Here is a 14,789-nt window from a genome sequence, read left to right on the forward strand (position 1 = left end):
GTCAAAATGTTCTTTTAAGCAAAAGAACAAGCTAAGAAATAGCAGGAGTTCCTTAACCCAAAGTGGTTGCACTGTCTGTGAGAAATTATCTAAATAATATTATAATTAATAATTAAATCAATTATTTGCATAATTATGACTACAATGATTAATCAGAATATCACCATGTTAGTCCCAGTATGTGTTTTGTATTCAAGCTCGGAACACATGCCTTTTCAACATATAGCATTACAACAAAATTTAAGAAAAATGAGTAATTAAATTTATATTACAAGCATTATAGTATCATCATTTCCAATAATTTACAACAAAAAATAGAGAAACTACGCAGCAGAATGGTAGCATCTACTAACACAAAAGTCAGATGAAGCCATATACCCTTAGGCTTCATCCAAAAGCACGTCACACGAGTAGCTTGAACTACTCATTTCTATCACCTACATCGACGGACATGAAGTAGCCAAACACGAGCTCCTCCTCACATATGGAACCTAAAAGAGCAGCATGAGTATGAAAATACTCGCAAGACTTAATCCATAATGGGTACATATAAATAACTTGATTCCAAAAATTATATATTTAGGTCATTAACAAGGAGTAGGTCACAAGTTTAAGTAAATTCATATGTGTAAGCAACCTAGATTTCTATGTGTGAATATCTATACTTAACTCAAGCCATATCTACCCTGCAACATCAACTTGCACAAAACTATAAAAGGAATCATCTCATGTAATCAATAATCCTTAACAATCAAACCTAACATACTATGCCATATCCCCAAATTCGGAAACTCTACGACTGATGTGGATGGGCAGAAGCATGCTCATGACGGAGAGTGCGGCAATTCGAATTGTTCTTACACCCTGCAGGAGTACAACTTTACCCACACGATATGTGTCCATCATCTTGGCCCCAAAGACAACATTTCTCATACCCAGAACTACCTACTTGCACATACCCCTATGGCACCGGGGTTACCACGAGTGTGTCCCAGACACCTCCGGCTCCCGACCACATTGCCTCTCCTTTATTTTTCTTACACATCATAGGGATGCATGACAAGCGTCAGCACGGCCTATGATACTTGGCTCATTCGTACATTATCTGAATATATGGTTGTACGGATAGTGCTAAAGCCAACGACACCGACGGACGGTGCTTAACCGATGTAAGCGGTCTATAACATCCGGATTTCACTCCTGACCTACCCCTAGCATCGCTCACATCTCGTATTATTCTCACATCTCATAGATCCCACATCATTCTCATTGTAATTGGGACAGTAAGTAAGCTCTAAGCTCGTAAACAATGGTTGAACTATTGCTCGTCTTCTACCGAGGACCTATGCATTGCTAAGCATTTTGAATAACTCTTAAGTTAGACATCAATAATGTTATCAAGGCTACAAGGATATGGATAATCAACAATTCAATGTAGAGGTAATGCCATCAACATAGGTTTTATCCATATAAGCCTGACAACGACTCGCTAAACATGCAAACATACCTAAGCAATGACTTATCAATTTAGACTCCATTCAATTCAACAAAAAGAGTGCAATATGCTTAGATGCTTACTTCGCTGCTCTGGCGGTTGCTTGATACTCCCGGCGCAACACTCGTACAAATCAAGTAAATTGGTGTCGCTTTCACTCGCGTGGACCGTTGGTGCAATACTCTCTAAACGAATCAAGAACGCATTGTGAATGTGGTGATGTTGCTCGAAATAAAGAACTGAACTTTGGGAACTGTAATAAGTAAACGATCTTGCTAGTTTTTTTCCCGACCATGGGGAGGAGATGTTCCTCGAGCTTTGATCTTTTTACCAAATCATGGCTGGCTAGGATCACGCTAGAACCAGGTTTCTTAAGGAGGTACCCGCTGTGAGCACTCAAGTTCGAATCTTGGTGGGTGGCCTCCTCGACGAGAGGCTCTACCAACTATCGCTCAGTTCTCAACGATCTTGCTAGTTGGACCTTTCAGTTTTATTAGCCATATTCTACTCTGATAAATAAAACTAGCCATTCAAACATCAATGAACAGTGCATTTCCCATCCCAAGTCAAACCCACCTGATCACCTCCTAAACAATTAATAGCATTTTTCCTTTTATACATACAATAGGGAAGCTTTCCGGAACTGTCTTTTCATCAAAGGAATGTGAAAAGAAGGAACTCCAATGTGGCCATGTGGATGTCTTATTCTTATTTGATCTGAAATGTTCAATTTTCAACATTTGCAGATATCTTTGAGCCATGCTTAGTGCCCACTTAGCGCATGATACTGAACCATGTGCCCGATCAATTTCGTGGTCTCAACAAGGATTTGCACCTAACGCAGGGTATATATATCTTCGATATTCAAAGCTAAAGCTATTACCTTGTCTAGGTGTATGGTTTATATATGAGTAACATCATCATACCACTTAAGTTTTGTTTATATGGACGATAATGCAGGTGTTTGCTGGCTGTTTGCACTGTGGATGGCCATGTGAAGCTTTACCGATCACCGATTTGTGATTTTTGTGACGAATGGGTTGAGGTAAGCATTTTCTGTGCAACACTGTTTTTTCTTGTGTTTGGTTTGGCGTAGGGCCAATATTCCCATTATCCATGCATATTGCATGTATGAAAGCAAACTTTGTGTTGGGGGTTTCAGTGGAGTCACTCCTGACCTGATTAAGAAATGTATTTGTGTTTATCACTTTGCTCTGGCTTGGATGTCACTTGCTTTCTGAGAGAGATTACACCTTGAGATTTTGTTATCTTAAGTGGTAAATGTATAAATATTCTGTAGTTGGTTTCTGAATGAAGTCCTATGCGTAGTTAGGAAAGATGACTGATCAATAGTTATGAAAAAATTGCAGTAACACCGTCTTGCGTACAAAGAGATTGACTTCAATGTGGTTGTATAAACTAATATACTAATGTGGGGGTGAGACTGGGCAGGTTGGCCTAGCTCGTTAGTTGGAAGGCGTTAGGGATAAGAGTCTTCATCTAAGTTGCTAGCTAAGAGACAAATATATTACCTAGACGTAATATAGTCAGTTAGATGGTCCTTATATGCAAGGTTGTTACGGCGGTGCGACGACCCATCACCTTCACAACTTTACAGCGACATGGCGTATGGCGTGGCGACGTCATACACACGTGGCGAATACACATATTATAATCTAGGGTATTAGCTAATGGCAATGTAAATATAACTCACCAGTTATAGTCTAGAATAATAGGAAATGTAAATGTAGTATAAAAGACAAATAGCAATATAAATATAGCACAAAAGACATAGAACTCTCATCTTTTAAAGTTTTAAATCTCTCATCTCTCAAAAGTCATCCATTGCAAACTCATCGAGATAGTTAGAAGCATCTATTTTCTCCACACCATCTTCAGTAGCATCTATTGGTTTGTCACCAAAATCATCAACATCAACATCATCCACATAGGCCATTAGCCAACCCACCACTTATGTGTAACAGATATGCTAACATATGTCTAACACCAGTACATCACATATGTGTCTAATGGCTTAACATCATTAGTGTACTGCTATACATTGTGTAATGTATTAGAGTAAACATTCATAGTTGGTTGCAATATACTAATAAAGGTTCCAACATCAGAGGTGGCGTTTGGATAAACGTTGGGAAAAGGATATGGAAATGTGATTGGATATGAAGTGCTGGGTTTGGGTTTAGGAAATAAGTTCTTAAGCCTATCCTTTGTTTGGATTCATCGGGTTTGGGACTGGCATATAAAAACTTCTGGACCAAATTGCCTGTCATCCCAATAGACTTCATCAGCGGGCGTGGAGGTCGGGCGGGCAGTGTCTCTCCTCGCATCCAGTGCCTCCTTGCATCGTCCACTCTCCGCTCCTTGTCACTTCGCCTCTCCACTCCACACAGCGTCGCTCCCGTAGAGCCACACCTCCAATGCACGTGTGCTGGGGGTTGCTGCCGGGAGGCGCTTCTCTGACATCTCGCCGTTTTTTTTAGGCCGACGGGTTCTGCTATCGGTGTGCCTCCTCACATCCGGTGCCTACAAGAATGAGTCCCAACAGGTGAAGGTGGTAATTCTCGTCTCAATCGGAGAGTGGCCACAACGGAGAGGGGCGCACCAGGATGGTACGATTAGATCCAAATCGCAGACAGTGGCGACACCGAGGAGGATGTGAGTAGTATATGAAGTCCGATTGGTGATAGAGAAGGGTGGATTTAGCCAGATCAAAGTCTGATTCGATGTTGATGTCGAAGCACGGCGGCGGAGCTCCGACGAGCAGCGATTGGGCAGCTGCGCCCAAGTTTCATATCCCAGCCAAACCCACCTCCCCCGCTAGGTTATGATCAGTGGGATATGAGGCCCCCTTTTTCCTTTCCCCAACCCAACTCTTTTCCCTTTCCCTCCAAACAAACATGGACTTTTCCAGCTAGTTTGACAGGACAGAGAAGTATTGCTGTATGTCCCAGGAATTACAAGCTTAGAATTGCATTGGTCTTTCAACTCTTGTGCGCGTATCGTTTTATTACCTACTATATAGTCATCAGAACTGAGATACGCTGTATCATTTTGTTTTTAGTAAATCTCATTATAAACGCCAACATTATAGAAGTTAATTTAGTGTCAGCACTAAAAGTCAAATACTTATGTTTGACTAGAGTCTGAACTGGGTGAAGTGGGCTTAGTCTCTTCATCGTCATCGACCAGCCGTCATATGCTTCATAATTGTGCATCTCAAGATTTCTATTGAGGCGATCTCAAAAAAATAAAAAGATTTCTATAGCGGTATTCCATTTTTTTTTTTTTAAACGTGATAGAAATTGCCTGTCCACTGAAGTCATTCTATGGCACTGCTTTCAGGGTTCTCTAGAAAATTTAATGGAATTATTCATGATTGTTATCGCAGAACCTAGTCATCTTACATATCAATGCTAAAAGCATGCTTCTATCTGAAAATTATACCGCATTCATTGTTTGCCTAATGTAAGTATGAAACGGATTTTGGATTGGCAATCTTGCGGCAGTTCATATACATCCCAAAACACAAGTGGACACAAATTTTCTCTAGAAAACAACATGCACATGATTTGTTTGCTATACATTTCTATCTTGAAAACAACATGCACCTTGGACGACAAATCTTGAATCTAAGTAAATGGCTTCGAATATCTTTTAATTTCCGCTTGCTGGGGCATCTGCCATTCTGCCAATTTAATTTTTTGAAACTAACTTGCCTGTTTCAGTGTTTTGTTTTGCTTTTGTTGCACCCTGGGCTCAATCCTAACTGCGTTAATTAACTTACATATTTCAAGTTTCAGTTTTGCTTTGTTTACACCCTTGCTTTCAGTCCTCGGTTTTCAATCTCATAGCTAAGTGCTACTGCCATTATGAGTAATACCATGCCATTCCCACTTTCCATGTAAAACCAGGTAGCAAAAATGTACTGAGTAATTCGGGATCCGCTGTAAAACCAGGGTGCAGAATCACACTACCGGCGCGAAAACAGCCTGCGTGTTGAAGCTGATAGTGGCACGGCAGAAGCGACACCGTCGCACTGAGGACAAATCTTGTGTCACCAGCCGCCTTACCGCTCCCCGAGGCCTGAGCCCAAAACGTTGATATACTGTCGAAAGGAGCCAAACGTTGTTTTTCTTCTGAAGATTTGTATAGATCTAAGGTATTTCTATCTTCTTTATATCTTGCCATGCGGTATTCGTTATCATGCAAAATGTCAATATTGATATGAACAATAATACTCCAAATCACAGTGTTTTGGTCCATAATGATTTAAATGATCACCAGCTTTGCATGTTGCAGCCCAATTCGAATGAAAGGCATGTATCGGATAGTGTGAATAACTCAACTTTGTAGATTGTGCCATAGGATGTGAATATGCCGTTTTTGCTGGCAGTACTCACCGGAGCTTTCCAGACGAAGCAGCGTGGCACAACAGTGACACGCGCCGTCCTCTCGTCAAGCACACCGTCCTTGTGTCCCTGCATGCGTGCGCGCGTGTCCTCGTACCGCCTTATCGCCTTGCTCCGAGTACAATATAGGCGCACATTTAGTTCGCTTCCATTCCCATCCGCTACAACCGCAAGACATCGCCGACACGACACACTCACTGTTTCAATAGGAGAAACTAGCAAGAGTTTAGAGTTTTAGGGGGCAATGGCGGAGTACGAGAGGGAGTACGGGCACCCGTACCCGCGCGTCGACCAGTACGGGAGCCCGGTGCCGCCGGTGGACCAGCACGGCAACCCTGTCCGAAGGGAGCCGGGCCAGCCGGCGGCTTGCGGCCCGGGAGGCACTGCTCCCTCCTATGAAGCTAGCGACATCGCGGGCCACGTGGCTGTGCCGGGCGAGTACAGCACGGTCGCGGTGAGCCACGGCCTTGCCGGCGCTGCGTACCCGCATGAGGGCGTGGGCAGCGGCGTTACCGCCCCAGGTGGCGCGGCATACCCTAGCGGTGGTGTCGGCCCCGGCGAAACGGCACTCGCGTACGAGGGAATGGCTGGCGGCGGCGGCGGCATCGGTGCCCAGCTCCAGCCGACCAAGGAGGGGCACACGACGCTGGGCGAGAAGTTGAGGCGCTCTGGCAGCTCCAGCTCCAGCTCCAGCTCGGTAACTCCTTTTTAGCCATCGACCATGTTGCGTTCAGTCGAGCGCTTGTGCTGCACGTTGTCGATTGTGGTATTGACTGATGTGATGTTTTACGGCGACAGTCGTCCGAGGATGGCGGGCAAGGCGGGCGCCGGAAGAAGAAGAGCATCAAGGAGAAGATAAAGGAGAAGCTCCCGGGCTCCCACAAGCACGAGGAGCAGAAGGCCGGTGGCACGACGGGGACGCATGCAGCGGACACGCACGAGAAGAAGGGCATCATGGAGAAGATCAAGGAGAAGCTCCCAGGACACCACTGAGCGTGCACCTCAGCTTGGAGAGATGTGGTTCTTGTGCACCTGGCTATGTATCCTGCATTAGTTCGGTTGCCTCTCGGTTACGTGCATTGTGTGTGTTCGGTACCATTAAGGTTGAGTTGTGTACTGCTAGTAGGAATAGGAACAGGTAGTACCTGCGTATCTCGTTTCATTCGGTGATGCGTGGTTTAGGCTGGCTTAGTTTGGTCGGGTCTCTCTTGTGTCATACTGTCATGACATACATCTCTCTGTGACTGTATGCCGACGAATGGCACTGTCGTAGCTTTGATCAGGTTGTATTGTGCTTGTGCATGTCTATGCATCCCTAGGAGATCATCAAGCTTATCACTTCGTATTCCTTGCACGAAAACCGCAGCTCGTTAGGCTGCTTGCCGGCCGGCCGGCCGACTTGTAATTGGAAGGTGGCGAACCAACGCTTAGTGGAAACAGCAGGAGGCAAGTCCCTCGCGGTCACGCAGTCGCACGAGCCAACCGCGTGCGGGGCCAATGGTACCGCGGGACGCCGCTCGTCGCGATACGCAGCAAGCGGCTCAGGTTTAGGTGAGCCCGCATCCCACCGGTACCTGCACGCTGGCTGATCGGCGGGGCTAGCGAACTGGCCAATGCCGCTTCGCTACACAGGTGGCCCGCGTGCGAGGGGCACGGCTCGCGGAAGGAGTGAGGACTTCTCTGCTTTTCTTTTGGGCAAATCTCAAGAGCTTATATTACGTATAAGTAGGAGTACAATCGTTGATAATTACGTCCGCCAAGTGAGGAGGGGCGTAACTCATCCATACAACATAAGTGTTATCGGGAGCGGCAAGCTTGGCGCATACATGTGCTGCCAGGTTTGCTTCCTGAACAAAAGATATAGAAATAGAACTCTTATAGGTTGCCATCCTCCTCGTATCTGTAACTAGATCCTCTAAGGTAAGTCACCTAAACACTAGCTATGACTTACTCACGCTATAGTACTGCTGTAGGTCCCTCGCTATAGCAATCTCAGTACAGTAATTCATGAACAGTAATTATGCTATAGTATTGCTACAATGCTTTACTGCAATTCGCCTTCCACTCTTTCACGGATCACTGTTATTTTACTGTTTACAGTGACTTTTCTCTTCTAAGTCAGATGATCTAGTTCCCCTAATATCTACTCCTGTCACTGTCGGTGCAATTTAGAGCTAGTTTGGAAGAGGATCACCCACTCTAAGCATTTTTAGAATTTTATTCAAGTACTACTAGATCTTAGAGATTTGGATTTCAAAACACCTTTTCTAAACAAACCATTAGGATTTTTAGAAATAAAAAATGGTACGATGAGACGAGAAATTCATTGGGAGATAGCTGGATGAAATTCTCATTTCGCGCAGAGACCCTTCACCGTTTCCTACCAAATCAAGCATGGTCTGTTCGGGCCTAATAAAGGTCAAAGGTGTATATATGTACATCCAAATTTTGTTGCAATTTTTTTCCTACATATATACTATCCAGTCAAGCTGAGTCAGTCGGCATCGATGCTACATACGTAGGGAAGTGTGCGCATGGCCACACGACTAACGACTGACGGCCCACGCCGACTGCCAGCTAGAGAGTGGAGACACAGTCATGGACGGGACGAATGACAAAGGTATGAGCCCACGAAGCCATGAACGGATTAGTTCGATACGAGATGGAGGGTGAAGGCGGGTTGGCGCGGCCGCTAGCCGAGCAGAGGTGGGAGGTAGCATCGGCGTGGGCGAGATCAAAGCTGACCATGCGGGGGTAGCGAGGTGCGGGCACAGCGTTGTCGGCGGGGGCGAGATGGGCGCCACGGGAGCCGTTAGGGTGTGGGCGTGGTGTGGCCAGTCAGGAGGGGATCGGTGCGGATGAGTTCCAGGTTGAGGCTGGCCAGGCAGGCACTGCTGCCACGAGACGCAGGCGTGGCACCCCTGACGGGGGCAACAACGAAGATCGACACGCGGGCAAGATCTATGGCTTGAGCTCTCCAAGTGTGGACCAAGGATTGCGTTAGCAGTTCATTTTCACTGGTTAGGCAATTACACTTCACTCAATACTATCATCCAGTTTCTCATTCATACACATTTAAATTTGGTCTTGGTTTTTGTAATAGCTTATGTGACTATACCCAGTTTGTTATCGAGCTTCACTTCATTCCACGGCATAGCAAATTACACACACCGAAAAAAAAATGCTAAGTGACACTTAGTAGCTTCATGCTTGCTAGTGAGCATTCGAATAGAAGATATTTAGCAGATAATAGGGATAGTACCTCATTTGTTTGCTGTTAAGATTCACCTTAGTTAAAGGAGTGAGAAATATTATATAGGGAAGAGGAAATGCTGAGACATGGTTGATGTTACTGTGTGGAGCTCTGCTCCAGGTTTCTTTAGCTAGATGTATTTGGTAGTACAATTTGGTTGCATATGTCTCACATTCACCAACTGATTCATACATATTTTCTGAAAAGTCTACTTCAAGTTCAGTGAGTCCTTACAGCAGTTTCATTAATATGACCTAACTAACACATTTACATTGGAGGTACATATGAAGGTGTAATTTACCTTAGATGTTGTCATTATTATAAGCAATTTGTATATTTGATCTTGACGATGTATAATATTTATGGTTATCAAAAAATAATCAGCTATATATAATATCGTATGTAACCTAAATTCAAAATGCTGAGCCCGTCACTGTCGAGGGAGACAGGAATTTTCTTAAGTTTTGTAGGAATAGAACCATTTTCTGGTGACTTACGGATTCTTACTGGAATGAAACCATTTTCATGTGAAATAAGCCCCTTAGTTGGTTATAATGTAATTTTGACCCAGTCCTCTCTCTCCGTAACGGCTATAAGCCATAACCCTAGCCAGTTCGAACACAACAGTTCGTGCCATGAATGGACTCTGCATTAGCTTACTGCACTGTCCATTCCGAGAAATACGGGCGCTAACAGCCATATTTGGCTCAGCTTTGGCTTAAGCTAATAAGCTTCTCCATACAAAAACGTGCATGTACGGTGGATTGATTATGCACAAGCAGATTTTGCGCCAAAAGGGGGCCATTGTATCACAGCCACGGCTTCACGCAAGCCTTCGCGGCTGCACGCCTGCACCAGCAGAACCGGACGAGCTGAGCCACAACGCAAGGGCAGTAGTAGCAACACGTGTGTCCGTCTCGCTGGCGCGTGGTCTCCACATGTGTACCTGCCGCATCTGTGCACGGCCGCGCGCGCAGCGCACATCCCCGTTGCTAGCAGTCTAGCTGCTCCCGGCGAACCCTCGACAGCGCGATCAGATCGACAAGAACCGCTCGGCCCTGGAGGCCTGGAGGACCATGCGTTGCATGCATGTCGCGCCAACGCCGTACGGCGGCGGAACAGCGCGATCCCCTGCCTCTCTGTTCAATGAGCGACAGGCCTGTCCCGCGCGAGGCCTTCGTTCTGTTTCGTGTGTGACACCACGGGTCCCGGTCATTCATCGCGGCCACGCCGAGCAGCCGAGGCGGGCGCCCCTACAGCAACCAATCCCCTCTGAACTGTGCGCCATTTGTGCATGTTAATTCCCTGGCACTGTGAACAGAGCGGCCAAGCTCTGTGTGGTCTGGTCCCTTGCTGTTAATTCCCAGATGCTTGGTTTGCTTCCGTTGGTAGCCTGAGGTGTTGTTCATGTTTGGTGTTCTTGCACGCACCCAAGCAGCTCTGCCTTCGACAGGGCGGCGTCGGTGTGGGAGCCATGATTCTACACTTCGATGTGCCGTTTTCTGGAAGATCCTATTCGCCGGCCCCTCCGTTTTGACAGCTGTTATGGCCCCTTCTGTTTGGATTTGAAACGTTCACGAATCACGACTATGTTTCCAGCCACCGTACGTGCAGTGTTTGTGTCGCTCGCTGCGGTCAGATTTTTTACGTCAAGCCAGCAGGCCATCATGGCTCCATCCGACAAATTTGATGGACTCATATCGCATCATGCAATATACTTTGTTATCATGGTCCGCCAATCGCTACATTAAATTTGAATAAGCTCTTCAGTTAACAATTTTATTTAAAATAATAATTTTTTCTATTTTATCACCTAATGTACTTAAAAGCAAAGTGCAACATAAAACATAGAGCTCAGCCTGAAAACACAGTGGAAAGACAAGGACGGACCCAGTCCCATGGCAAGCTGGACTTCAGCACGGGCCATGGGCCCAAATTTCTATTGAAATTACCGTAGAAACAGTAGAAATTTTTGGATCCAAGCTAAATTTGAATGGGCCAGCCTAGGTCTTGGCCTAGGGCTGGTTCCGCCTCTGGTGGAAACCAAACTTAAAGATCCAATTAAAGATGGGCTTCATAGCTGGAATCGAATACTAGCCTCCATAGCAAACTAATCTATAACTCATCTACACACAAAGTTTGAAACTTGAGAAGAAAGATTCAAAAATCAAAGATAAGGTTACGATTTAGCTTCGTCTCGACGTAAGTTTCGTGATGGTGTCACGTACTCCTTCAATCCTCCCATGATTTTGAGGTAAAACTGTGAAACCCTAGCACATTTCTCAAAGCGTTACTAGCCCTACTTGCTTTCACCTGAAACAAACGCTCTAATAATTACGCGTGTCCTCTGTCTTACGATATTGACCGTCGACAAGTCTCTCCCGCTACCGATTTCTCGGGCCGTCTTATCACTTGCACCGGTATCCACTTCGCTTGACTTTGTCAACATGCCATCTTCATCCTCTATTTCATGCTTTTCTTGACCTTCATGTGTATAGCTAGGGTCATCCTTAACTCCATTTGGCCCTCCTTAATCGTCCGGCACCAAGCACCCACTTAGCTCTGATCACTCGTCGTCGACCGTCAAGTTGCATCCGTCACCTGCACACTATGAAACAAGCAAACACATTTTTCCACACTACAAAATATCTCTAGGTTAGCACAAAATCAAAAACTTTAACTCGGAGCACATCTCGCAGAAAACGTGAACACATCGGATGTTCCGGTGTGTTCTGCTCCTGAACACTGAACCATCCGGTGAGTGTAACATTATCTGTTCTAGGAAAATTTTACTCTCTGCAAGAAAAAGTCTGGTGAAAGCTTCCGGTGATCTCATATCCATCACCGGATAATCCGATGTGTGCCAATCTACCGAACCACCCTTCTGCAATCTGTTTGCAACAAAGGTCTGGTGCATTCCCCGATGTTCATAATCTCAACACCAGACTATCCAGCGTACATAATCAAACTTGACATAAAAAATCTCTTCTCTGCAGAAAATACTTCGACACTCTCAAAGTCCATCATTAGACCATCCGGTGCTTGCTTTCATTTCTACTTCAGCACTAAAAATGCTCCGGTGTAGCCACCGGATTCACCGGACCTTCCAGTGCATTGATCCCTAATTTCGCCCAAAAAATTGCTCTGCAAGAAATAGTTCGACGAGTACACACTGCTCACATCGGAACTTTTGTGAACACCGGAATATCCGATGTGTATAATTTTTCTACGTATAGAGAAGAATTCGTCAATTCCAAACACCGCCAACTCAAGTTAGACATGAATAAGAATAAGCATCCACAAACACATGCTAACTAAGTTCAAGACACATCAACTATTGTCAATGCCTCATCACATGCAAAACAAGACACTTCTCTACTTGGTTTCTCAATCTCCCCCTTGATGAGTGTATTGACAACCATCAAAGCACAAAGATTTAGGATACAAGAAGTGAAGCACATCTAAGTGAGAAAAACTCGAAAAAGAGTAAACACAAATCACTTGGCATAAAACAGGTTGCAAAAGACCAAAGATAAGCACAGACAAGTCAAAACCACAAAAGATCATGAAAAGCTCAAAAACTGAAAAACTAATGCTCTCCCTTCATGAATGCATATTTTTCATTTTTCGTTGAGGTTTGTTGCAATTTTTCTCATTTATCCTCCTTTGTAGCATATTTGTGCATATTCTCATTTTTGTGCATATGCTTTCCCCCTTTGGCAATGTAAACATCAAGGACAAAATATTATGTAATGTATGAAAATGCAAATCTAATGAATTTTCACGAGTATACTACAAAAGCAGTTACAAAGGCTGAAAATGTCAAAGGACTCCGAAAAAAAGAAAATGGAGCTCACAATCGCATAGAGACTCAAAAAAGAGATAGTGACATAAGAACATGAAGCTTTATAAGCTAAACCTAAATAATTGGTAGACGTATTGAAGTTTATATAGCCAAATCATGTTAAAAGTGACCACCACATAAACATCCACTCATGCCAAGGTAATACAAGTATTAAGAACTAGCCAACTTTAATCTCAAACTAGACAAAAACAAGCATTTATGACAATAGACTTTGCAAACACTTACATATGGAACCAAAACTTAGATTGATCAAGTAATTAAAAAGAATTAAACGGTTTGGCACATTTCTTTGAATTTCATTTTATCCTCAAATTGCTTCTTATCCAAGCAAAGTGTCGTACAACTGGGTATGGAAAACACCTTGAAACCTCAAGACAACCGTATTGGATCATATTTTAGCACAAGAGACTTGATTTTTCATGATTAGTTGATTCACACAAGTTATCAAGATGACCATAAGGTCAGGTTAAGTAGTTTCTTTGTGACACAAGGAACACATGTTCCCCTAAGATTCTATCATGAGTTAAATATTTAATAAAGACAAAAAATATAGTGCAATATTCCCCAATCCACTGTCGTGAACTAAGAAGACCTAGAGAAAGATATTCACTAGACTAGCCTTAACACAAGCATTGACTAAACCTAAGCAATTACGAACATAGTGATCAAGAATATAGCATTTTATAGCCTACATGATTCGTAAAATTATCAAATTTTATCTCAAAAAAAGCAAGTTTGTTTGAAATGTGTCATATCAAAGCATCAAGAAGAGCCTAAAATTAAAAAATTGCTCCACATAATTACCCAACTTAGTCCAAATTCAAGTCTAGCAATCGAAAATGCTAAAGACATACAAGTCAAAGCTCAACTACTATGATTATCTTACATAATAAAATGTAATGTAAATACAACAAAAGTAAGATACAGTATGTACAAAGAACAAATCCTCCTCACACAATGCTATAGGGATGGCACACACCAAGCTTTCCTCTCGAATAGTTAAATCTTGTAACATCTAGAGATTTGTTGAATATATCGACTAGCTGTTGTTGGGTATCTATGTAGTTCAACTCAATATATTTTTTCTCATTGTGGTCTCTTAGAAAGTGGAATATCATATCTATGTGTTTGGTTCTGGAGTGTTAAACTGGGTTACAGGTTAAGTTTATCGCATTGGTATTATCAAAAAAAATGACATACTCCTAAAATTCAACCCAAAATCCCTCAAAGTAGCAACCATCCATAAAATTTATGAGTAACAACTAACAACAGCTACATATTTAGCTTCAGCAGTAGACTACGCAATACTAGACTGTTTGCAAGAAGAACAACACATAAGAGAAGTACACAATAAGTAACAAATACCATATACTTTTCCTGTCAAATCACGACCATCAAATATCGGAATCTTCCCACTTCTCTCTATATTGCCTACGGATCACAAAACCGGTTAAGATCAACAAGTGATCAAACCGGCTCTGATACCAATTATAGGATCAAGAATGACGACTAGAGGGGGGTGAATAAGCACCTCAACAAATTTCTTTCGAAATAAATGATCTTCTCCTATTTTATCACCCAACGCACCTCAAGAACAAAACGCAACAAAAAAAACATAGCAAAAACACAGAGCTCAACCCGAAAATACAACAAAAACCAAACTTGAAGATCCAATCAAATGTGGGTCTTATGGTTGGAATCAAACACTAGGTTCAACAACAAACCAATCCATAACTCATCCCCACA

At 43.5% G+C, this 14,789-nt stretch overlaps 1 protein-coding gene across 1 annotated transcript; it reads left to right on the forward strand.

The window, feature by feature from the left end:
- Positions 1-6,082: 6,082 nt before the first annotated feature.
- LOC133910039 (dehydrin Rab25-like) lies at positions 6,083-7,239 on the forward strand. Its single transcript, XM_062352564.1, has 2 exons — positions 6,083-6,622; positions 6,724-7,239. Exons 1-2 carry the CDS (start codon positions 6,170-6,172, stop codon positions 6,916-6,918), a joined length of 648 nt encoding a protein of 215 aa, XP_062208548.1. The 5' UTR covers positions 6,083-6,169; the 3' UTR covers positions 6,919-7,239.
- Positions 7,240-14,789: the final 7,550 nt, after the last annotated feature.

The sequence above is a fragment of the Phragmites australis genome, chromosome 2 (genome assembly GCF_958298935.1).
Source record: "Phragmites australis chromosome 2, lpPhrAust1.1, whole genome shotgun sequence".
Classification (NCBI taxonomy): Eukaryota; Viridiplantae; Streptophyta; class Magnoliopsida; order Poales; family Poaceae; genus Phragmites; species Phragmites australis.